At 44.4% G+C, this 24,780-nt stretch overlaps 3 protein-coding genes and 1 long non-coding RNA gene across 7 annotated transcripts; 2 read left to right on the top strand and 2 right to left on the bottom strand.

Moving 5' to 3' along the window:
- Nucleotides 1-687: 687 nt before the first annotated feature.
- bysl (bystin-like) lies at nucleotides 688-6,129 on the bottom strand. The gene is made up of 7 exons (XM_023829918.2): nucleotides 5,674-6,129; nucleotides 5,138-5,291; nucleotides 4,771-4,909; nucleotides 4,111-4,244; nucleotides 3,521-3,681; nucleotides 2,733-2,835; nucleotides 688-2,643 (listed from the first exon to the last, which is right to left on the bottom strand). The coding sequence occupies exons 1-7, from the start codon at nucleotides 5,942-5,944 to the stop codon at nucleotides 2,289-2,291; spliced, it is 1,317 nt and encodes a 438-aa protein (XP_023685686.1). The 5' UTR covers nucleotides 5,945-6,129; the 3' UTR covers nucleotides 688-2,288.
- Nucleotides 6,130-6,496: 367 nt separating this feature from the next.
- On the top strand, nucleotides 6,497-10,230 carry med20 (mediator complex subunit 20). Of its 2 annotated transcripts, XR_002840407.1 has the most exons (5): nucleotides 6,497-6,619; nucleotides 7,196-7,341; nucleotides 8,078-8,331; nucleotides 8,668-8,758; nucleotides 9,570-9,706. XR_002840407.1 is itself a non-coding variant. In XM_023829930.1 (4 exons), exons 1-4 carry the CDS (start codon nucleotides 6,606-6,608, stop codon nucleotides 9,792-9,794), a joined length of 639 nt encoding a protein of 212 aa, XP_023685698.1. In that variant the 5' UTR covers nucleotides 6,497-6,605; the 3' UTR covers nucleotides 9,795-10,230. The 2 variants fall into 2 exon arrangements, 1 of the variants encoding a protein (XP_023685698.1); XM_023829930.1 differs by lacking the exon at nucleotides 8,668-8,758 and having other exon boundaries at nucleotides 9,570-10,230.
- LOC140592233 (uncharacterized) lies at nucleotides 9,015-11,293 on the bottom strand. Its single transcript, XR_011992527.1, has 2 exons — nucleotides 10,760-11,293; nucleotides 9,015-9,379 (listed from the first exon to the last, which is right to left on the bottom strand). It is a non-coding gene; the product is annotated as an uncharacterized lncRNA (long non-coding RNA).
- On the top strand, nucleotides 11,284-22,891 carry usp49 (ubiquitin specific peptidase 49). Of its 3 annotated transcripts, XM_023829889.2 has the most exons (8): nucleotides 11,284-11,464; nucleotides 11,736-11,864; nucleotides 12,639-12,771; nucleotides 13,221-14,720; nucleotides 16,026-16,233; nucleotides 21,134-21,242; nucleotides 21,362-21,567; nucleotides 22,109-22,891. In XM_023829889.2, exons 4-8 carry the CDS (start codon nucleotides 13,284-13,286, stop codon nucleotides 22,225-22,227), a joined length of 2,079 nt encoding a protein of 692 aa, XP_023685657.1. In that variant the 5' UTR covers nucleotides 11,284-11,464; nucleotides 11,736-11,864; nucleotides 12,639-12,771; nucleotides 13,221-13,283; the 3' UTR covers nucleotides 22,228-22,891. The 3 variants fall into 3 exon arrangements, with proteins under 3 accessions (XP_023685657.1, XP_023685672.1, XP_023685662.1); XM_023829904.2 differs by lacking the exons at nucleotides 11,284-11,464; nucleotides 11,736-11,864 and adding an exon at nucleotides 11,905-11,958; XM_023829894.2 differs by lacking the exons at nucleotides 11,284-11,464; nucleotides 11,736-11,864 and adding an exon at nucleotides 11,976-12,505.
- Nucleotides 22,892-24,780: the final 1,889 nt, after the last annotated feature.

Raw genomic sequence — 24,780 nt, forward strand, 5'->3', positions numbered from 1 at the left:
TGCTTACCTCCATCTTTCGGCGGTTCTCCACTAAATAATAATGAATTTCTGGTAGGCTACAGAAAAGTGTTGGGTTTTCTATACTCATACAGACACGAGACCCGACCAACTAGAACCCCCAGTTCACAGGAAAGAGTAAAGTCTTTCTATTGGGTTCTTATGGGGACTACCACTCAAACCCAAACCAACCCCCAAACATGGGGAGGTCTGTCGCAGTATAGTAAAGTACACACACGGTGGGTCATTTATACAATGGTAAAGACATACGAGGATTGGACGGGGTTCACGTGAGACATGGGCAAACACACACACGGCACCTGGGAAATACAACAAATATTAACATTATCAAAGAGGGGGTTATACATATGTCCCAGCATGATCAGCGAATCTCTCCGGCGCTACAACATTATCCGGCTGGACGATGTGTGATACTAAAACTAATATTACATCGCTAGTCAGATTAAGATCAGGCTTTTTCTTACTTTACATTCTGTATGGAAATGCAATGTAATGTCAATGGAAAAAGAAAAGTACCGAAGGTACCGTATCAAAAGTACGGTACCTGGTGCGAGAGAAAAGCATCCAAAGGTTATGGTCGGGTTTAACTCACTTCCAGATGTTGCAGTAATTTAGCATTTTCCAAATGCTAAGGGAGGGCAAAGATATTTGTTCAAAATACATATATAATTGAGTTGACAAAGTATTCTTTATTTTTAATTTGACCAACTTACACAATTAACTAAGATGGGAAGATGTAACAAACGTAAATTTTTATGTTGAGCAACATCTTTATTTTAAGTGTAAGTTACAATCCCCTTTAACCATTTTTAGAGTGTGTAAAGTTTGCATGTCTTTGATGTCCATCTACCTCTACCTCCTGTATCACCAGTTCATCACTGTCCATCTCTATTTCTTCACCTTCTTATATTGAGTTAACTTCAATTCTTCCATCCCTTCAAACACATGTGCTGTTTATGGGCACTAGTACAGTCAGTGAGGCTGTATAACTTTGCACACTCAGATAAATAGATCAAATGACTTCATTTTCATTTGACTTCATTGAGCTCATTTCTGTTGCTACCCGTTACTGAATGGGCAGGCAAAAGTGAGGTCAGAAAAAAGGCATAGCTCAAAACAAGGCAATCTGCAAGCAGATCCAAATCACAAGGCAGAATTTAAAAAAAAAATGTGAATGAAGCAAGAATCAAAACCAAGACAGCACTGGGCACCACACAAAGGCTGACAAAGTAACAACCCCAGGCAGGTAAATTTAAGGTTTTTGGGAACATAGCCCTCGATGAAGGACCCTGCGTTTAATACGAAGACAATAAATTAAACATATAATAAGGCTAATCTTTTTTTATGTCTGGCTTTTAAAGGAAATGAAATCAATTAACTTACCTGGTGTCTTTGGGAATTCATACTCCAGAGCAAAATACTAAAAAGATCTTAAAACATACTCAGAAATGTAAATTTTGCTCTTAAACATAAACATTCCACATTTTACAGATTTTATTTATAACGCAGAATTCTAACTCCCTGATGCGGCTTTATTTTTTTCCCCTAATACATCAGCAGCAGCAGCAGAACCAATTTCATATTTTCTTATAAGGCAACAGCGCCACCCAGTGAGCTTTCAGAGTCCAGCACACACACTGTACAGTGAAGCACACACTGCAGTGCAGTGCAGTGCTGTGGTAAAAACACCCCAGGAAAACGTAACCAGCAAATGTGGTTCATTTCAGTTGAATCGGATCACGGCAAATACAAAATGAGGAAAATCAAACCTTATTTCTCAGTTTGGGGTCGTGACTCTCTAACATTCCAATTCTAGAGTAAATCTCAATGTGTTTTATTTCTTTCTTTGAGATGTTAATTGAAGCTTCATCTTGGAACAACATGCTAAAGATGCCATTTTAATGGGGAATCGTGTCATACAATCTCTTGTTCTGATGATCTTTCTCGTCGTTCTTCCAGGCAGGAAACTCATGTTTAGATAGATCAAGTGAATGTCCAGGGTCCATGGACTCAAAATGAACCATTCAGGGGATACTGAACACTAGTACCTCAGCTAGAATCCTTCTGAAAAAAATAGCCCTAACTTAACAGTGGGATGAAGTTTAATGGCCATGATTTACTGTAGCTGCATGACTCCAGGGATCTGGATTGAGTTGTTTTTGGCAGAGATGGGGGGGGGGGGTGTCAGGCTGTGATAGGAGGAGCAACTGGTCAGATTTCAGAAGTCAAGGAACTCCAGAAATCAATGACCCAAAAGTCTTCTCCTCCACTCAGTCCAGCACCATCATGGGCGCGACCCCAACCTCCTCGTCCCTGGACTGCGAATGCTGCAGCTCCCGCCTGACCTCGGCGGAGATCTGGGCATGTGTCTGGAACCTCAGCAGCTCCAACAGCGCCCCCTTCTGCTCGGAGGCCAGGTCCGCCTTGTAGCGCTGCACCAATGTGAGCAGGCTCTGGTGCCACAGCACAGGAAGGGTGCGCTTCTCCGTACGGAAGCGCAGGAAGTGGGCCACGAGCGCGTCCAGCACCCGGAAGGGCAGGGCGTACTTTTTGTCCAGCAGCAGCCGCAGGAAGATGCTGTTGGCGCCATTGTACTCCATCTCGGCCAGCTTCAGCATGGCGGCACTGGGGGCACGAGGGTTGGGTCATGTGAGAGGTCATGTGATTTAGGAACACAAAAACACGCGCCTGCTACCACCCCCCCCCCCACATACCTGGAGTACAGCACAGGCACAGAGCACTTGGTTAAGACGCTGCCGATGATGACGGCCTCCCGCAGTGTGCAGGTTCCCGACTCGCACAGCGGAACCAGGATTCCTGGGGGGGGGGGGGGGGGGGGGGGGGGGCATGATGGTCACAGCCAGGCAGGGAAAAGCCAACGATAGCAGAAAGGCAATCTGAACCTCAATAAACTGGCCAATGCGAGACCAAAAGACAGCTATACATCCACAGGATCGTTCATAAAACAGTGGACAGATTCCCCCCCCACCCCATAACGGAGAATATACACAGTTCACAGGAGGAGTAGGCAGCCCTGATCCCGGAGTGCCGGTGTCCAGCAGGTTTTCCATCCTACCTGGTCTCTGATGAACCACAGCTGACCTCAGGCAGATAGGAACTCATCAGGTAGGATAGAAAACCCGCTGGGTACCGGCACTCCGGGATCAGGATCCCCTACCCCTGGTCTAAAGGCCTCTGTTCACATTAGCTGACATGAATGACGCTGCCCTAAGACATCTTTATGGATGCCCGTTTCAAGGAACCACGATGAAATCAAATACATAAATAAATATGGTTTAAACTTATATTAAAAGTGTGCAGATCTGAAGCTGGAGGAAGAACAGAAACACAGCTTCAGTTACAGGGGAAATATTTTTTAAATAAAAAAATTATACTGCCCTGCATGCATGTTCCCACCGCATCCCTGTTCCAAGCACATGAGTCCTGGGCAGAAAGCTTCTTGTGTGGCAAACGCAAACCTAAACACTCAGTTACTGCTCACCCTTAAACCAGGCCCCAGGCTTAAAGAACGCTTTCTTCAGCGCGCTGTACAGGTGGAAGTTGAGGCGCTTGTACTCAGCAATGTCGTCACGGATCCTTGGAAGCAGAACCAGGTTGTAGAAGCGCTGGGCCATCCGCTCCTTCAGATTGGAGGAGAAGATCCTGCGCAGAGTTCAGGGCTGGCTCAGTGTTACATGCTATAATCACACATTTCAGTTTCCCTGAAGCTCCAAGCCAATTTCACATTACATACTATTCATAATCAAGTCATTGATGCATTAGATAAAAGCTTATTTAATGTAGGGGCACTGAGAGGCTGGAGCCTGACCCAAGAAGCAAAGGGAACAAAGCAGGAGATGCTCTGAATGGGGTGATAGTTCTTACAGGGTGCAAACACACACACACACACACACACACACACACACACACACACACACACATACATTCTTGGCCATATGAATAGATAAACAAGATGCACACAGAGCCAGAACAGGAATCGAACCTGCAATGCTGGGGATGTGAAGCCGTAATGCTCCCCACTAATGACCCCTCCCATAACCAAGCCTTTCTAGACAACGACAAGCATGTCACCTTGTGGCCTGGTACATCGCGGCGGCGGTCCAGGTCTCCGGCTCGGTCAGGTACAGAACCTGCTCCCAGTTGGACAGGGCTGGGATGATCTTGAAAGCCTTTGGGAGCTTCCCACTCCGATACTTGGACAGGACCTTCACAAGCAGACAATACGTCACACCGAAGCTTGCAGTCCAGATACCACATGCCTCTTATTCAGTAGTTAAACAAAAATGCAAGGAATTGTTTTACGTCATCCATTCTAGCAGGAAGTTCAGTTGTCATATGATACATTAGAAGACACCAAAGATGCCAACCTCCTGAAAAGTTCACAATGTTATTTTTTTTTTACATTTATTTATTTAGCAGACTTTTATCCAAAGCGGCGTACAGATCAGGGACAGACACTCCCCAGAGCACCTATAGGCCTTTGCTCAAGGGCCCAACGGTGACATCACTCCACCAGCCATGGGATTTGAACCAACGTACTTCTGATCACAGACAGTCCTAACTTAGAGAGCAACATCACCCTACATTTTTACGCGATTTGGAAATAGCTTTGTAAGAGAGCATAAAAAGATGTGGAAAATGTGGAAAACCTGGTGAGAAGCTTAGGCCGACAGAGCGTTCTTCACAGCAGGACCACAGCAGACCACACACACACTGTGGGTCTCAGCTCACCTTGCTGACGCCTTTGTAAACCTCGATGACCCTGGCATCCATCTGTGGGAGGGGACGGCCCGAAATCTCAGACATCACGGTGCCCACCTCAGTCTGCTTCTCAGTAATCTTCTCCATGATGATGTCGGCTAGCGTTCGTCTGCATGGGAATTATAATAATTTCTCAGAGAAGCAGACTGCAAATCATATAGCTGAGCTTGTAAACATCTGCATCGGGTCTTTTCATATGCAAATTATGCATGAAAAATTTGGAATCTTATGAAAAGAAAACATGAATGCTTTATTTAATAAAGAACAATTTATACTAACAGAAAAAAAGTTAGAAATTATTTATATTTTACAAAAATGTCTTCTAAACGGACCTTACCTGACTGGTGGGTTCTTGTTCATAAACATCTGGATAGCTTTCTCATCCTCAGGGTCCACCTCAACTACAGACCCAAACTCCATGTCTTCACATTGCCCTTCTGCACCCAAAGACGGCCACTCTTCATCAGAATCCGCATCTTGAGACCCAGAGCCTGCGGAGATATATACATGTACACAGATGTATGTATGTGTGTAAATGATAGTAAGGGAAATAGCATTTAATGCACGTTAAGGCTGGAAAAAGAAAACAATGCAGGTCTGGATGATACTTTCTAGTAAAACATGGGAGAAAAATCCAGCTGAAATACTGTCGGGACAAATGAGTGTGCTGTTGTATAGAGAGGTCACTCCTGTATGCAGAAGTGCAACTGTTACCGTTGTATTTATTAAAGTGCGCGGGGTGTCACCGACGGCTAGGATAAAGCTGTACTTTCATTAATGTTGGGATACATAATAATCGCGTGGCCACATCAAAATAGCAATTTACATAAGCAATCAAGGAACGATGCTAGGCCTCGCAGTTTTTCAACTCACCTAAAACGGTGGAGGGCTGTTTCTTGGTCACCGAAGATGTACCAGTTCCATACTCGCTCTCAAGTTCTTCTTGCTGTATTCGCGCCTGCTGTAAAATCTTTCGCGACAAACGCTCATCCACGTACTCGTCCTCATCCTCCTGCCGGCGATCCCTGTTCTTCACCCGGTTAGTAGCCTTTACCGCATCTCCCTCAAGTATCTGATCAGCAAGAGCCAACGTCGGTACTTTTTTCTCCCCTCCGCCACCTTTGGATTTCTTCACTTTCGGCATTTCTGCAACTAACGTCACTTGTTTTAATGTAATTAGCACTAGACTGAATCAACGCACAAAAGCTTCAAATATACGCGTGCATTTAGCTGCCGTAAGGTGCCACGCACGTGCGCTGAAAGTCACAACCCAAAACTCAGCGCAGTTACCGTCATCATGGCGTCGCAATAACTGTCGTCATTAACATGTCTCAGGATTTGTTCGTCATCAAGATGTTGAACCATATATGATGCGAGGACAAACCGACAACAAGAATATTCTGTTGAATTTATGGAAAAGGGTAAAGTGAAATTTAAAACTACAATCTGTCATCGGTAACAACGACGGGGAGATGTTTTTTTTTTATTTTTAAATAAAATTATATATTGGAAGAACCTCTGGATATCTTAATTATATAGCTTACCTGGTTGAATTTTTACATATTACATATTTACAATATGCCTGTTATATAACCATTAAAATAAACATGAGATGGAAAATGCATGCTCCCTACTCAGAAACTTGTTTTATCTCCTCAAAATGAACTACAAATGTGGCATCGCCGGTCACCGGCGTCTTTGGACCTTCCGGTCGCGGAGTACGTAACTTCCTTCCGCAGAAGAGCAGCTCGTCTTTGAACTGGTGAAACATTAGTGGGGCTTAGAAGTCGTTATATCATAGGGATATGGGGGTGACTTGGTAAGTTTTGGAAATCAAAACTCGAATTTACATGCCGCTCTTAAAAAATCCATTATCTGTAACTAGGAGAGGGCTAGGAAAGAAAGAAGACTACATTCATATGTATGGACGTTTTGGATCTGGATTCCTTCATGGCATGAAAAGATTAATGTTGCATAACTATGAACATGTCAGAAAGCAGTTGGGTTGTGGAAATAATGACACTTCGTACGAGGACAGTTATTTTCTTGCTAACCTAGCAGGTCGTCGATAGCACGCTACGTGTGATTTTTTTCGAGTCTGTTGCGATCGTTCTGTATATGTGAAGCTTGTGCATGCGCGTGAATGTGTATATGTGGCTTTAACTGTCGATCTCCACATATTGACTCCTCACGTTGCTTTGCACATTAATAAGCTTTTATTTAATCTGCCATTTTTTAATTACGCGTATGTGTGTATATTTCCGCTTTTATGTTCCTGTTTTACATATACGCATACAGTTTTTGACAGTGCATGTATAAAAATTGTGTATAACTATTATATTATTAAATTGGTTGTGCTTCTTTGTTTCCTCATAGCAGCTTTTTTTCCTTTCAGTGTCTCCCAGGTTCCGGTGGCAGAGGGGAAGAGCGTACAGCAGACAGTGGACATTCTCCACAGGAAGCTGGAGCAGCTGGGTGCAGTGAAGCAGGGCAACTTCTGTGTGGACTGTGAGACCTACCATGCTGCGGGCACTACCAGCGGTAACTGCAGGGCTGGGGGGTGGGGGCAGGAGGTACACTATACCAAAAGCCGTCCTTCTGGGTGTCATATTGTTATGTATTTCACTCGGAAAGATTGCTGCTCATTCTTCTAAGATTCTTTTTGCAACAAGTTGCTGACCTGTGTAGCTAGTGAGAGGTGCAGATCTTTGGATGGCCACAGCTTTTGTACCTTAGGATGAGGCATATTTCCTAGACTGGTTCAGTGAATGGAGCCTTCTTTGTACAATCACTGAAATAACTGTATGCTTTATTGGTGCATTTCTAATATTCATCATATTTATTAATTGGTTTCAAAAAAAGCTTTTGATGGGTCGTATCAATTCACTCATTAAAATCAAAATAAATGGAATCAAGAAAATGAAGCTTAGAAATATGAAAAATCGATTATGATCAGTTATTGGTTCCCGTTGGGTTACACTGACTGTTGAATGACTAAATTCCTCTCCACCCTAGAGAACAGCATTGCTTGCTTTACCTCTGATTATTATTCGTTCTAGTTTCTGTAAGCCAGGGGGGAGGGGAGGTGGCTGAGCAGTATATCCTCTGCCAAACCAATTACCTGCTTTACACACTGCAGGTCATTTATAAACTGGCAAGTATGCTGGTACTGATTAGTGGAGCAAAGCAGCTATGAAATATGAAAGATGCGAGGGGATGTTTTTTCTTCCATTAGCCTTCATCCATGCTTATGCTGCCCTACTTATGCTTCATGCAGGTCAGCCGCCCAAGTTTCTCTATGTGATGCACAACTCGGAGACGCCGCTCAGCTGCATGGGCATGTTCGAGGGCGGCCCCTGCCTCATCGCCGATGGCAACTTTGACGTGCTGATGGTGAAGCTCAAGAGCCACTTCCAGAATGCCAAGGGCCACAAGGTGGAGACGCGCGGGGCCCGCTACCAGTACTGTGACTTCCTGGTGAAGGTGGGGACCGTCACCATGAGCTCCAGCGCTCGTGGGATCTCCGTAGAGGTGAGCAAAGCCAAAGAAGAACAAATGATAGAAGTATAAAGTAGGACATGATATCACATTGCGATATAATTGCAATTACATACTATATACGCAATAATCACCAGGTTTTTATATGACGGACGTAAACATTTGTCTGGACGCCGCCTTTTCGGTACCATAAGGACATTTACTTACATCCATAATTTGGTAAGCAGATTAACTGTAAAATATTAATGAAAGACATATTGTGACACCCAACATTTAAACAGTTAGTAATCTGTATAAATTTAATGTATACTTATGATTATTAAATTCCGCTAGCACTGCATGCCACATGCTTCTGTTTTGGTATATCAGGAAAGCGATAAGTACTGAAGAGGCGGTGAGGAAAGGGACAGTTCAGCAGCCACATCATCTTTTAAAAGAGGAGATATTGTGGATAAACAAGGTAAAAAAGACATTGGAGGTCCAACACATTTATTAATGCACAATACGCCGAATTTATACAGATTGCTAACTTTTGGGCTTCACAATGCGCCTCTCATTAATATTTTAGGCAGACTACTAATCAGTTTACCAAATTGTGGATGTAAGTAAACGTCCATATAATAACAAAAAGCCGGCGTCCAGGCAAATGTTTCTGCCGTCTTCTGAAGCTCTGATGATTATTGCACATGTGCCATATAATCACGACAGCCCTAGAATGAGATAAAAATACTTTATTGATCCCAGAGGTAAATGATTTTGCAGACATCAGCGAGGTACAGAGTGTGCAGATACAAACATGTAGTGCAAAACAAGCATAGTGCAAACGGCACTCGGGATATAAACAGAACATCGTGGAGGAAATGTATAATTTGTAGTGTGATGTATGTACAATTAAAAGCATACAGACTTTTGCTTTGTTAAAGATGAAATGTTGCCCTGTCGTGTTCTGGCTGGGAATGAGGGCTGGAACATTGGGGGGCGGCTCTTGTCGTGTCTGATGGGAGGAAGCAGAAAAGATCCCCAGCCATGCCTCTTTGATTGTTGCAATGAATTGGAATTGTTTTCCACCTGGAATTGGTGCCTGTAGAGGGTGCAGACACGAGTTTCAGAGAAAAGTGCGACCGTGTTGTTTCTCCTTAGGTGCAGGCTGATATGGATGGATGGGTGGAAAGTAGATTTGTTAAGAAACTTAGGGTCAGGGGTGAGGCTGGTGGGAGTGCCTGTGTGTTCCGGAGATGGGGTATAATCTCTGCTGATGTTCCCCCATGCAGGTGGAGTACTGCCCATGTGTCGTGCCGGGGGACTGCTGGAACCTGATGAAGGAGTTCATGCAAAGCTTTCTGGGCTCAAATGTCCCAGAGATGCCCTCTGTGTTCGCTGCCAAGCCGGAGGGACTCTATGCTCTTGCTGACTGCACCGACACTATGACTCAGTACTTAGAGCTGTTCAACAAGGTCCGCAAGCAGCAGGCTGTGCCAGGGAGTGGCGTGCGGTGAGAGGAGTCAGACCCGGACAGGGAGGCGTGGATATCCCACCAGAAAGAGCGACGGAAGGAGATCCAGCAGTAACAGCTGAACAGGAAGTCTGAAGCTTTGGATGGTGTAACCGGCTTTGCAAGCTCTACCAAACTAAATTTGGTGATAGCACAGTCAACAGATTTCATATTTCTAAAACAGCACTTTTTTAAAAAATTGGTGATCAGATGATATTATTGTGACATGAAAGTGTTTGCAGGTGTTGTGCATTTTCATATGTATTAAGGGGATTCAAAGAGTGTGAAATCTTGCAGTTTACTGGCTGTTTCTTTTTCACGCTTTTTTCAGGTTATTAAATCATAGTAAAATATCCAGCAGCTTAGATGGTCACTGCTTTGTCGGTAGATTACACTTTGTGTAAGACTTATCTTCACTGAATAAATTTTTTTTACAATTCTTTCAGTATCTCTGTGGTGTCATGTATAACTTTAAAAACAAGCATTTTACATTAAGCATAATTTTTTAAACAAGTATGCATTTAGACTAAATTAAATGTTCCCAGGGGTGTGACATTTTTTTTACTTAAATCACTAAATTGGTACAAAGACATTGAGCATGTAATTTTAGATATTACATATACTTAGCAAAATGTGTATATGTAATGTCAAAAGTGTTTATAAATTGTTGCAATATTTGATTTGGTGTAAAACTCAATTGGACTGCAAAGAAAAAGCACTCGTAAATAAACAAGGGAGGAATTGATAAGTTTCATAAGAAAATTACGTTTTGTTTGTGTTAAGTATAACGTGGTATAAAAACGTGAATTTCTGTACCTGGCAGCAATATTTTACATAGGAGTATTGTTTCGTCTGGGTTAATAATTTCCCCACACGTGCTTAATTGTTCCCATTGTTTGGCTTGCAGCCATTTTAACCATATTCATCTGAACCCTCGGAACACCCATAAGAAGAATGGAATATACCTACGGGTACTGAGAATGCCAGTAGCTGGAAAGTGAGGCATTTACTTTTCTTAGCAATGGATTTTCGTGTTTTATTTTCCCGGCACAGTTGTGCATCGTTAACTTCCCCCTGCGAAGTTGCTCCGTTGCCTGGGCAGGGCCCTCGTGCCGGACACCTCCAGCCAATCGCAAGCGACTTGAGGCGCCGCGGGATCCACCCACCGAGCAGGTCCGCCGCGCGAGCCGCAGCTGAGGCTCTAAAACGCAGTTATCCATTTCCCCGTAGCTGCATTCCCTCCTCCTTCCTTCCCCTCCCTTCGTCCCCCCCAGAGATGAAAGCGTTGTTTCACGACGCGACCAGATCCTCTCAAACGGGTCTTGCATACTCGGCGTCCTGTACGCTGAACTCTGGTAACCGAGGACTTATAAATGACAAAAATATATTAAAAAGTACGAGAGTGCAAAGCGACTTGTCACAGCGACACGTTTATTACAGAGCCGGCATAATTATAACCGCTAATACCGTAAGCTCAGTGCGGCCCGAGCTCGTTTGAACCCTTTTAACCTCTCCCGTAATCAATAGGATGATCGACACTGCGCCGACCAATGGGAGCCGGCCTTTTCCGGAAGATTGATCACTTCGGAGCCAATCAGAGCGACTTGTTACCGTCTCCACAACTAGTTCGGTTGTCTCGGGGACTGTGACAGCTCGCGCGTGCAGATGATGGCGGTAAATAAAACCCTACACGAAACCATAAAAGACGCATATGTGTTTAAATAAAAAAGAAAGGGGCAGAAACTCCAAATGCGTAGTGCATGCCCATTAGTTTTGTTTGATGTCTTACCAGTGTTGTAAATGGAAAGAGTGAAATCTTTTAAAGTTCTGAGTTGTATTCTCTGCCCCCCTGTCTCTTTGAGAATCAATTACTTTAATCCGCGCGGATCTTCTGTTGTTTTGTTTAAAGACTGACATAAAAGTTGACTCTGAATAACATCTCTAGAGACGGCCGGGGCGCCCGGCGGACGCGCGTTTTCCTTCGCCCGCTTGCCCGGGCCGGACCGCTGGAAGTTGACGACCGTCTCTCGCCGGGGGAGAGTTCAGCCGCAGACTGAGAGTGGTCTTTGTTCTGGTAAGTGGCTAACTAGCCATCGAGGCTGCACGCATTGTCAGGTAAACGAGGCAGCCGGCTGGTCTCGTCTTGGGACGGGTGTTGCATGAGTGAGGTTCGTTATTTATTTCATTATTTGCATTTGCTTTACGGATGGCCGTCAACAAAGGCGCCAGCTAAGATCATCGGGGAGGGAAGCTTGGAAAGGAAAAAAATAAAAATTGAGGTGCCGGTAATGAAAACAGGGTAAAGCGACATGGGGGTGGTAGTCAGCAGCAGTGATTTTTTTGGGGGGGGAAGTTTTTTTTTTAATGGCATGCAGAGGCTGCTACACGCTAACCCTCTATGTTACAGGGCGACCGGCAGCAAACGCCTTTTGCGTGGCTTCGCTCCCTCTTTACTTCGCTAACACTCGCTGTTTTGTTTGTGACGAGTTTCGCCGGTCGGTCATTTTTCTCTGTTGCTTGTTCGTTTTGTAGTTTGTGGAGTGACTGTGGCTGCACGTAAGTAGCAGCTGGCCGGCAGAAAAGGCGTTTTTAAAGAGAGAATCGCACTGAGTCGGGAGTATGGATAAGGTGACCCAAACGCACGTTATCTTTTGCAAGCATCGTGCGAAAGCAGCCGGAGACCTTTTCATGGCCTTATTGCCATCGCATAGTTCGGTTAGTTCGCCTGGACCCGCCGCCTGGCCCCTCGTTCTTGCGCCGGGATTCCCGTGAACGACACTGTTGTCCACTGCATGTCCACCATGTGTCCGGTGTTTCGTCTTCTAAACGTGCTTTTCTCATTCTGCAGCTGAGTAAATGTGTTTTCTGGGACGTGAAGGTGTCGTGACAGATGGACGGCGAGGTCTTCTGAAGGTTTTCCGAAGTTGCAATGTTTTTGGAGCACGCCTCTGTTTTAAAGCACAAGCAAACCTCTTTATACTGTAAGCGGGCTTCCTTCGCATTTGCCTATTTTACACTTTAACTCAATTCTTGATATTTCTGCACATTTGAACAGCAGTCGAACCCCTCGATTTGGGACCAGTAATGCTTTGGTCTCAGATTCCTTAAGATATCCACTCTACTTTCGATCAAGAATGAATGCAGATTATCCACTATTATATTTTATTATTTAACATTGCCCAATTAAATATTGAAACGTGTGAATATAGTGTGTACCCTGTCATGCATTGGCTTCCCACTTTAGTCTCCTACCTTGTGCCCTATCCTTCCTGGGTTCAGCTCCCAGGATTACACCGATTCTGCAGCAGAGACGAATTTATGAAGACTGATAGATGAATGGAAAAGAATTTGTCTGCCTTGCCCACTTTGGCTGATTTTAAATTTTAACTGTTTTTCTTAATGACTTGGTCCTGTTTCTGTCTTTCTGCAGTATGAACCTTAGCAAGGCGCCGGGGCGTGCGTCCTGAGAGAGATCGCATGTGCATGTGCAGCGATGGACCGCTGTAAGCACGTGGGGCGTCTCCGGCTGGCGCAGGACCACTCCATCCTGAACCCGCAGAAATGGCGCTGCGTGGACTGCGGCACCACCGAGTCGGTGTGGGCGTGCCTGAAGTGCTCGCACGTGGCCTGCGGCCGCTACATGGAGGAGCATGCCCTCGACCACTTCCAGGCGTCCCGCCACCCGCTGGCCATGGAGGTGCGGGAGCTGGACGTTTTCTGCCACGCCTGCGGCGACTACGTGCTGAACGACAATGCGGAGGGTGACCTCAAGCTGCTGCGGGCAGCCCTGTCCACGGTGCGAGGCGGGTCCACCCGGCGCGCCCTGCGCTCACAGACGTCCGCCGGCGACTCTCCGCTACGTGGGGCCGAGGGCGGGAAGGGCGACGCCGGGGCCCGGCCCTCCATGCAGGCGGCACTGCTGCACAGGCGGCGCGTGTTGCTGGCCAGGGTCCTGCACGCCTGGCAGAGCCGGCGGCGGGACAGGCAGCGGCAGCGGGAGCAGGAGCTGGAGCAGCACAAGGAGGAGCTGCGGCGTCGCCGGCAGGAGGTGAAGAGGAGGGTCCTGGAGGAGCTGGCCAGCGTCCCCCCCAGGAAGAGCGCACGGCTGCTAACCCAGCTGCCTCGGCGTACGGCCCTCATCCCCCGCAAGTTCCGCGACCCCCCGGAGCGGGTGCCCGTGGCGCGGCCACACCCGGGTCCTCTTCTGAGCTTCCGGCAGAAGCCTCTCGACGGAGCCGGTTCTAGAAGGTTCCGCAAGCACTCCTCCACCAGCGCGGTGGCCCGTCGGAAGGTGGCGCCGGGTGTCACGGGGCTGCGTAACCTGGGGAACACGTGCTACATGAACTCCATCCTGCAGGTGCTGAGCCACCTACAGAAGTTCCGTGAGTGCTTTCTCACGCTGGACCTGTGCGAGACCGAGGAGCTCCTGGCCAAGACGAGACGCTCGCAGGGCACACGGGTGGTGTCGGGTGGCCTGGTGAATAGCGCCCCGGTGTCAAGGGGGACTCTGGGCCGCGTGGACAAACTGGGGAGCGGGGGGTGCCTCACCGTAGGCGGCAAGCAGGGCCTGAGGCCCAGCCTGAACGCCGCCGAGCTGGTCCAGCCCAAGGAGCCGCGATCCTCCACCCGGCACCAGATGTCGCTGTGCCATGAGCTGCACACCCTGTTCCGGGTCATGTGGTCGGGCCGCTGGTCACTGGTGTCCCCGTTCGCCATGTTGCACTCCGTGTGGAACCTGATCCCATCCTTCCGGGGCTACGACCAGCAGGACGCGCAGGAGTTCCTGTGCGAGCTGCTGGACAAGGTGCAGCAGGAGCTGGAGTCGGAGGGCACCAGGCGAAAGATCGTCATCCCCATTTCCCAGCGGAGGCTCACCAAGCAGGTGCTCAAAGTACTCAACACTATCTTCCACGGACAGCTGTTGAGCCAGGTGAATATTCGCCGTTTCCCGGCCCCGTCAGATGTGTGACTGATAACGCACCTAGGTCAGTAATGCCATCTGCGCATCGCTCTGCATGACATAGACATAAGCAGGCAAGTTGCAAGGCTCTTCCATGGAGACCATCGACCTTCTAAAGGCTCTACACGACTTTCTGTGTGCTATCCTTCTGCATTGAGAGCACTTGTAACATACTGAAGAGTTTTCCTTTGAGTGATTCCTTTACATCAAGGGTAACCAGTGTTATCCGCAAAAGGGCCGGTGTGTGTGCAGGTTTTTGGAATAACCTTTAGGTCAGCTGTTCAAACCCAGGTGTGAGGACTCTTCAGCCAATCAGTCCTCTAATTAGCAATCTAATTAGGGAGCTGCAGCAAAACCCACACACACAACGGCCCTTTCTGGATAAGACTGCCCACCCCTGCTGTACATCTTCAAAAGAATTATTATTTGAAATACGTTAAATCTTCCGCTAAACATCAGCTTAATATGAATTGTTATAGGATTGTGAAGTTTGTCCAACATTCACAGATTTTGCAAAGAGGGACTGATTTACATTTTTGAATAGATTTACGTTTCCCTTTGTCTAGCGCGGTGGCGGGGGGGGGGGGGGGTGGTAGAGTAAACCTGCACAGGTGCTTATTGTGATGAGTAGAGGCGCTGATTCAGCTGCTGCCCACTGCATGTGGGTTCAGTGTGAGGCACGCAGGTGGCCTGATCTGTTTCTGTGTCCTGAAGTTTATATATTTCAAGGATGCACTGCTGTGAGTTTGGTTTCTGTCCTGTTACATGGGTATGGATTTTTTTTACGATTTCTAACTGCCTTTCTGAGCATTTAGAAAATTGCTGTTTTTTTTTTTTACCTCTGAGTTGTATCAACAGATTATTGAAGCAAATTTGATCATTTTTGAGTATGATTAGAAATGAGGTTAATATTATGGGTTTCTTGAATTATCTTTAGAAACACAAGACAAAATGTAATATCGGTTATGTATGAATCATTTGCCCATAAACAAAAGGCTTGGCGTTTTAATTTCCACTAATGCACTTGTCTGGGAATAATCAGACAACAGAGAGGCTGGCTGTGATTATGTTTCGCCACACAATTTTATACGAATGATTTATTTTTCTTAAAATCATTTCCTTAGCAGTTTCTATCTGGGCTCAGGTAAGTTAATTTAAACTTTGATTAATGCAGTATTTCGTTGAATGTTCCAGTAGAATTCTGAGTGGTAAGTGTCTGGCAGGGTCGCTGGTCGCTGTCCCTCATCGCTGCTCCGTCTCTTCCTGGCTCTTCAGGTGACTTGTCTGTCCTGTAACTACAAGTCGAACACGGTGGAGCCTTTCTGGGACCTGTCTCTGGAGTTCCCGGAGCGGTACCACAGCGTGAGCAAGTCGGCCAGCACTCTGGCTTGCCGCCGCAGCTGCTCGCTCACGGAGATGCTGGCCAAGTTCACCGAGACCGAGGCCCTGGAGGGGAGAATCTACGCCTGCAACCACTGCAACAGTCAGTACTGCACCTCTCTTCTGCTGCTGTCTCCGGCGCTCTGTCTTTCCGTCGCGATATTTGCTGCAGTCCGGCTGGGTTTGTTGATGGTTTAAGGGACACATGGCCCTGTGAGCCAGATTCAGATCTCATTAATGTTGACTGGAAGTTGTTATGAAATGTTTATATTTTTAACAATCTGAATTGTTACAATGTTACAATGAACAAAGTTCTGAAACGGACGTCATGTGTGAGTGGTGAACATGCTCTAGTCTATCACAAGGACGTTTCTAAAAAGATGCGGGTAACCTGTTAGGTTAATCAGGTTAACTGGGCATTTCTCCATGGTGAGCTGTCGTCGCTTCTTCTGTCAGGTAGAATGCCAGCATTAGCTTTCAGGAACTCAGATTTCATGTTTGCTGCCTTGTTAGTCGTCTTAAGCTCATTGATCCGCAGTGTTTTGGTTAGTTCAGCAGTGCTGTGGAGGAGACCGCAGTCCGCAAAAGGCAGTCGCAACAAATCATGGCAGAGCTGCTCCTACTTTCTCGTGTTGTTGATGCAGGGGGAGGACTTACTATTGTTTAGTTGCTTTTCCTAGCATTTAACAAAGTCAAAGTATGCTTATTGGCAAGGACTGACGTTACTCGTATGCACACGCTGTATATGAGTGAAATTGTATGGTCATGTCTTGTCGTAACAGCGCAAACGCATATACAATAAGTACGCAGAAAGAAATTACCACACATTTTAAGCTGCGCACCAAAAATGCGTAGTCATGCAGCGCATAACGACGTTTCGGTCTCTGACAGATTACATACATGATTCTAGTCCCATAAGATTATAATGATACTGGAAAATTCCCATCGCATGTTAAATTCTAATCTGGACATTTTACATAATATACAAACCATCTCAGTTATGCCCCTGTATGTACACAGTCACTACTGTACACATTGGGAGCACCTCTGTTTTGGACCCATTGGTAGAAATTACCAGCACTGTAAAGTTACTGCGAGAATTCCGCAGTCACAAAGACATCTAATGCATAAGTGAGGCTGGTTGCTGAGAGAAAGATGTATGTACCAGAGCCTAGACTAATTTAATAGTAAAGGCATACTATGCATTTACTCTAACATTGCTAAAATGTGTGTTATATGATTTTATGTGATCCAAATCATTTTTGGTATTGATTTTGGCTTTTCTGCAAGTTTCTACAGTATTTCTGCAAAAAAAAAAATATTCCTGTTTAATTGCTCATTGCCGACTCGCGATTAAACCATGTGAAATGCACAGTTGTGAAGGAGTTACTGAATAGCGTATACAGTGATGTTTAGTACATAATACTTGATAATGATGATAGCTGTTTACTATACCGTACTTCTGAATCATTATTTAAGCTAGGTGTGTACCATCTGGGTTTGTAAGTACACATTGTGGTGTTTGCACAATGACAAAATCACCTAACAACGCATTTCTCAGAATCTACCCCTCTAGCTGATCGATGAGTGTATTTGCGTATCAGTTATGTCAAGCCTGGCTTTTTTGCTGTGTCCTAAAGCCTTGTGCTTCCGCAAACATAAACATGCTGTAACTTATGTTTTTTATTGGAGGACAATTTTCATTGTTTCTGCAAGGAAATGGCTGGTAACCTGTCCTAGACTGTGAAGCCAGTGGCCTGCCTCTTAGCAGACGGTTCACAAATAAGATCTCTAATGACAAAAAGGAAAGAATCCTGGATTTATAGCAGAAAAAGCAATCACTTAACATTCTCGCTTACTGTGGAGTTGCACCTGTAATTACCCTGCAACAAATGGTGCACAAATCCCTAATTGGGCAGTTACCTTTTGTCTAAACGAACAATAAAATGGGCACTAATTCTAATGAGGTTTCATATTTGGGGTGAGCCAGTGGATTTTTACTAAAACAGGCAGTACTGGAAGGTTTTTTTTTTCCCCCAAATTAAAAATAAAAAATCTGGTAATATTTGTTTTTTCATCAAATACTACCAGAAATACAGACCAGTTTCTGCATTTTTTTTATTATGAGTGGGGTTTACGTATTTGGCTGATTCCAGCTTGCAGTCTTGTAAATTGGCAACCTCACCAGCTAGCTACCAAACTGCTGAGCGTGGGCTACGATTGGTTAGCTGTCCCGTTTGTGCAGAGTGCAGCGAGGATTAGCAAGGATTAGCAGGATTTTGTGGGAACCGCATTGCTGCAGTTAATGATCTCCTCTCCTACATTTTGCTGTTCTTATCTTAGAACCCTGGGAGAGGGAAACGGCAGAGTCTCCTCTTTTTATTAAATGTACGCTGTGACATTTTGATCACCAGGATTATGACTAATTCTAATGCCAGTATGCTGCACATTCAGTACAAATATTTATATAAGTTTAGTTACATCAAAATATATCGTTCCATTATCTGCCATACTGTCTGCATTTATAATAATAATCAGTATTAATCAAAGTTTAACATGATGCACCAGTTGGGCTACTGTGGTTTTTATTATTTATGCAAATAACTGATCTGTACCTTAAAATGCACCAGTGGAAACCTCACGTTTTTAGTGTGTCCCTGAATTGCAGATTATTTCTGAAGCACATGCATAAATTAGACATGCTAATGACTTCATAGATTACGAGCATCCAGTGCAGGGGTGTGCAGAGCTTGTAATTAATTTTTAATTAATGCCCTATAAAAGGAGTGTGTCTTTATTCAACACTGTTATCCACTGTATACAGCTGAAGTTTGAATGATTCTTTCAGGCAGAATTTATTTCTCCTTAGTGCTTGTTTTGTCAATGTGTGCCGTTCTTATGATGTTATGTATTTGCCTCTTCTTTGTGCCCTTGGTAATTGCTGGTCAGTACTTTGCATGTATCGTGTCGCTTATCAGAATCCTTAGCCGGAATTGCAAATAGTAACTGGAAAATCTCAGATTTAAGACGGATCGTGTACTGCACCACTTGAAACACTATCCAGGGAAATTCAGATACCACTTTCAGTTTTGCGTTGATTATGTAGAGGCTTGGGACGTGTATGGAGTACGCACACGGAGTATCTAGATTTCAGGGACAGTGGAAGGTTTTACACTTTGTGAGAGAAATTGTAAGTTTTTCAGTCTTTTAAAGCATGTAGCCTGTGTCACGGACTGCATCTGTCTGTCTTGTGTGGATTAATTTTGGTGTCATTTCATCAGTCTATGAAATTATTTTAAAAAGGCCACAAAAAGAATTCAAGATGTAGGCTTGTGTGTCACTAGTCTTAAGTGGCAGGTCGTTGTGGTTGCAAGGCTTAATCAATCATACCTTAGGTTGACACAGATATTAGTACAATAACACCACTATTTTGAAACGGAATTAATGCAACTGTGATTGTATTCTTAGTTATTGTTTGAGAAATGGCAGAAAAAAGGATGTGAAGCTGCTGGGCCAGTGTGCCTTTTGTATATGTAACAACCGATAGCATAGACTGGTGGAGAGAGAGCATTTCCTGCAAGGTTTTCAGAGTTGGATTGTTTCACCCAAAACCGAATGACATCCTTCTGAAACAAACAACGGTACTTCTATAAAGGCTTTCATACCAAATCCGACAGATTCATGTTGTCGTGATCCATGTATATACCAATACTGCTGATTTTCTTTTCATTGTGATTTGGATTCGATGCAAGGTTGGTATTACAGATACTGATGCTCTGTGACACTCCAACCCTGACAATAAATAACAATTACGGATCCGGGGGGAGGATTTGCCGTGGATTGATCATTCCATTTCCATATAGAGTCTGAGCAGCTCCTCCTTTCTCTCTAATTACGGGTGGACCTGCCCAATAGTAGGACATATCCTGCTCTTTATAATATAAATATTTAACTTGCAAGGTGAAAAAAACTTAATTATTTTAATGTTGGAATCGATTCTTAAATTCAGATCAAAAGAATCTGTATTAGCCTGTCTGATGACATGGGGCATGTTAAGCTATTTGCAGCTGTTTTGGTTGTTTGTATTTGTTGGTTTTTCCAAAGTTGGTTTTTGTAATATATGCTGCATGGCTTGTATTAGGCTGTGGCTATGAATCTCATTACTTGATTTATTCACTCATCTGTATGTAGTCAGAAACGTATCTTTAAAAATAAATAAACAATACTCCCTCATAGTTATTTAACTGATACAGATGGATACATCCAAAGCTTTTTCACCATCTGAAATGGTCATTGTAAAGTTTCTTTTAGAATTGGGTGTATACAGTATATTCACCTTTTTTCACACTTGTTTGCTCAAAAGAAACAAGAAAAACTTGTTGTCACTGCTACTTGTGCTTGTCGCTAGTTGGGCAGTCAGTTCCTGTCAGTATGCAAACTTCTCAATCAGTTGCAAAAGAATTTGCGTCATGTTTGGTGTGAAAGTTATTGATCCATCAAATTTGCATCCACATGTTTTCACTAATTCGTGTTTCTTGGTGTTTTATTTGGGGCGAAACAGTTTTTGTTTCTGGTACAGAGATGTGATGCCCAAATGCAGCGCTGTACTCTTTCACTAGTGATTTCATGGTAATTGCAAAAAATTCATAGTTATCATTGAGGAGGTCTAGCAGTGATTTTATTATTCCCACGTTTGTTTTCAAGAGCTGAAATACTGAAAAGCTGGATTTTATTTATATATTTGCTCGATGCTGATTGAACAGCAACTTTCCCTTGAGTTCATGTGCATATTCTTGTCTCTCTAGTATTGCTCATTTGTGCCCAGGTTATGGGAGATACTTTGTAGTTAAGTCATTAATGCAAATTCAATAACTCGCAAACAATTAGAAACAAAAGTAACCATGCATAAGGAACACTGAAACTCACATCTTATTTCTCTTATCGTTGTCGTTTATGCATTGCCTTGTGGGTTCGCTAATTTCATGTTTTTAAATGTGTTTCAGGGAAAAGGCGTAAATCGTCCCATAAGCCGCTCGTTCTCACAGAGGCGTGTAAGCAGCTGCTCATCTGTCGGTTACCTCAGGTCCTGCGGCTACACCTCAAACGATTCCGGTGAGTTGGTCTCTCTGTTTCCATCACTGCTCCCCCCCCCGGTCAATATTCTGTACTGTCCGTCCCCAGTCCCAGTCCCCGTCCCCTCTAATGTGGGTGCACCGCATTCCCTCTTACAGGTGGTCAGGACGCAACCACAGGGAGAAGATTGGTGTTCACGTAGCGTTCGACCAAGTTTTGAACATAGAGCCCTACTGCTGCTCGGAGTCCTCATCCTCCCAGATGAGGAAGGGCCTGACCTATGACCTCTCTGCCGTCGTCATGCACCATGGCAAGGGGTTTGGCTCAGGCCACTACACTGCTTACTGCTACAACACCGAGGGTGGTGAGTACATGGCCATTGGCTGAGGGGTGGGGTGGCAAATGGCTACTTGTCAGTTAGCTATTTTGAGCTAATTCCTTCCCCCATGGATCCCTAGTCTTCTGGCTTCAGGCCCAGATGTGACTCTGCTGCTTTTCATGTGTCAGTGTATCTGCTGCTGACTGTAACCTCTAACTATCTCACTGTTGGTGTATTTAAGGTTAGGAAGGATTTGCTGGCATTTATGAACATGGCTAATCCATTTTAATATGACAATAGTTTGATGGGGGGAAACAAAAACAGATACTACTTTTAGTTTATGTAAATCCATATAAAATGGATAAAAAAAAAAAAAATCGTGGTGTTTTTGAAAAGTAAGGAATGAAAAATGCATATAGGATTTAGATAAAAGAATTGTTTAATTTTTCTGTAATTCCTGGCCCATGCCATATTTAATCTTGGCTTTTTGTGGTATTTCTGGATATTTGCTCCTTGACATAAGGACACAGCCCTGCGCAGTAGTAACTCCTCCCTCCTTCCTCCTCCCTCCTCACCCCTCCTGCAGGTTTCTGGGTTCACTGTAATGACTCAGAGATGAACGTGTGCAGCGTGGAGGAGGTGTGCAACACTCAGGCCTACATCCTGTTCTACACTCAGCGATCCGCCCAGACCGATGTGGCCTGATACCCCCCATCAGCCCCCCCAGGCACACCCCCGCAGCTGGGCAGCCTGGTCGGGCAGGACGGGCAGGAATCATCAGTACAGCGGTTCTGGTTTTACGCAAGTTTAAAATGCGCGGTTTTTAAACGACACCATATATCCTTAAGGATATATATTTTTTAATTATGTGGTGCGAGTCAAAATAACAAGAATCGCATAGTTATGCCGTTTTTATTTTTCGTTAAGGGAAAAACAGGTGAAACTTGAAGTGCGCACGTGTTTCCAGGACACAACTTGTGTAAATGGTGAGCCCTCTGTATCTTTTTATGTACTCGGGGGGTGGGAATCCTGACTAATAACCCAGCTGGACCCACAGGGCCAGTTACCAGAAGCCACTTTGGATTTGGTCAGGCTAGTGGCTCGTGTGTGTATGGGTCAGGTCAGGTCCGGTGACTTTACGTTGGGGGAACAAGACGTAGCTTTGACGTTGTGTTAAGGATGGTGCGAGAGTGATATATACAAATCAGGAATTCTGCAATTTTTGTACTGGAATGTTTTCTACACTGCTGTTTTTCTTTTTTTAATTATTTTAAAATTTCTGGAGTCCTAAACATCGTCTTCTCAGACACGAATGGTTACAATTGCTGTTGTTGACATAGAAAATAAAAATTTGCTTCATGAACTGTAAGTTATAGTGACGTCTCGTGACATTGGGCATTCCGTTCACACACTACAGCTGTACTGCCTGTTTGGTGCTGGGTTTTCGGTGAAGCTTAATTCAGCCAGTGGCTGCTGGTTTTCCAGCCTGTGTTCTGCATGGTCGGATCTCTTGATAAGGTCCAGCGGAACCATCAAGAGGCTGCCTGAATGAAAAACAAAACCAAAAATTAAACAAAAACAAACAAATCTGTCTTGTCACCTGCATATGATTTTGCATGCGAACACTAATCTACACTGTGTGGACAATGAGCACCGGTCCCCCAGGCAGCTAGAACTAGTCTGGTCTGTGGTTTAGCGCCTAGGTTCATGAATAATACATTTAATTTTCATAGTGGTTTTCAAGAACCCAAACATGCTTTAACCACAATAGGCGTGAAAACACAGACGTGAGAGACTGAAAGAAAAACAAACAGCAAGTCAATACAGTATTACTTGTATAGCTCATTTAAAAATAATTCTTAATCCAAAGTGCTGTACAAAAAAAGAGAATTAAAACTTACAAGACATAATAAAACATAAAGCCAACTTAACAAAAAGAAGTTTTAGGAAATGATTGAAAAATGATGCATATTTTAATTAAATTTAGATAGTAATGACAGATCGAGGACAAATTAAAACCACTGGAACTTTTAAAGCATTAAAAGCTAAAAACATCAAACAAACCCAAATGCTAAGGAATAAAAATGAGTTTCAAGCCATGACTTAAAAGTGGTAATGCAGGGAGTACCGAGCTATTCCGCAGTCTGGAGCAGGCAACTGACGACGAGTGGTCACCTTTGCTTCTTCGGTTGGTCTGTGGAATTGAAGAAAGCATTTCATTAAAGGATCTAAGCCACAGGAGTGGAGTAAGAGTCATGAAGATCGGAAAGCATCATAGTAATGAAGAAATAAATAGTAGGTTTAAGAATTATTTCCAATTAAAGTTTTTTTTTGTTAATTCATTTGAAAGTTGTTTGTGTCCATGCATGCAGCAAATATCTGACCCTCATACACTGTGCACTTATTCCAATATGGGCTAATGGTTCAGCCATAAAAGTTCATTCAAATGTTTGAGATCATGGCACCTTATTTGTCTGGCAAATAAGCAAATTCTGAATATGGAAGCGGGCTGCTGCTTATCCCCACCGCTGGTTTCAAAATAGTAACAATTATATTTATTTAGGAGATGCTTTTGTCCGAAGTGAGCACATGTGAGCCCGATGGTGCGTTACCAGCATGCCCCTGTCCAGGGGGCAGCTAGGCACCAGTGCGGCTTGCCCAGTAACAAGTGCAAGTTAACATCAGGGCAAGAGATGGACATCTTCAGTGGGATGTTTCACATGGTGGTTAGATCTCCAGGTAGCACTGACTTGCTGACAGAAGCGGACGATACAGAATGTATGCCTTGATTAGCAAGATTCGGCTAACCATTAATTAATCATTACTAAACATTTTAGTGTGTGCTCACCCATTCATATAATGGGTAAACGCATTGTTAAACCAACTACCACTACATCATCACTATTATTATTATTATTATTATTATCCATCCATCCATTTTCCAACCCATTTATCCTTCCGGGAAATTATGGGCATGAGGCAGGGGACAACCCATCACAGGGCACAAGGCAGGGAACAACCCAGGATGGGGCACCAACCCATTGCAGGGCACAAGGCAGGGAACAACCCAGGATGGGGCGCCAACCCATCACAGGGCACAAGGCAGGGAACAACCCAGGATGGGGCGCCAACCCATCACAGGGCACAGTCACACACCATTCACTCACACATGCACACCTATGGGCAATTTAGTAACTCTAATTATTATTAATATTATTTTATAAATTATAATATAATTATAATTATAATTATAATTAT

The sequence above is a fragment of the Paramormyrops kingsleyae genome, chromosome 8, assembly GCF_048594095.1.
Source record: "Paramormyrops kingsleyae isolate MSU_618 chromosome 8, PKINGS_0.4, whole genome shotgun sequence".
In the NCBI taxonomy this organism is placed as follows: Eukaryota; Metazoa; Chordata; class Actinopteri; order Osteoglossiformes; family Mormyridae; genus Paramormyrops; species Paramormyrops kingsleyae.

Excerpts from the sequence above, each read along its gene's own strand:
- bysl (XM_023829918.2), bottom strand. The coding sequence starts at position 5,944 with ATGCCGAAAGTGAAGAAATCCAAAGGTGGCGGAGGGGAGAAAAAAGTA. Across the intron at positions 5,292-5,673 it reads ACAGCCCTCCACCGTTTTAG|GCTCTGGGTCTCAAGATGCG; the intron begins GTGAGTTGAAAA and ends ATATCTCCGCAG. Across the intron at positions 2,836-3,520 it reads GCCTGGGGCCTGGTTTAAGG|GAATCCTGGTTCCGCTGTGC; the intron begins GTGAGCAGTAAC and ends CCCCCCCCCCAG.
- med20 (XM_023829930.1), top strand. Across the intron at positions 7,342-8,077 it reads TGCTGCGGGCACTACCAGCG|GTCAGCCGCCCAAGTTTCTC; the intron begins GTAACTGCAGGG and ends TGCTTCATGCAG. Across the intron at positions 8,332-9,569 it reads CTCGTGGGATCTCCGTAGAG|GTGGAGTACTGCCCATGTGT; the intron begins GTGAGCAAAGCC and ends TCCCCCATGCAG.
- usp49 (XM_023829889.2), top strand. The coding sequence starts at position 13,284 with ATGGACCGCTGTAAGCACGTGGGGCGTCTCCGGCTGGCGCAGGACCAC. Across the intron at positions 14,721-16,025 it reads ACGGACAGCTGTTGAGCCAG|GTGACTTGTCTGTCCTGTAA; the intron begins GTGAATATTCGC and ends CTGGCTCTTCAG. Across the intron at positions 21,568-22,108 it reads CTGCTACAACACCGAGGGTG|GTTTCTGGGTTCACTGTAAT; the intron begins GTGAGTACATGG and ends CCCCTCCTGCAG.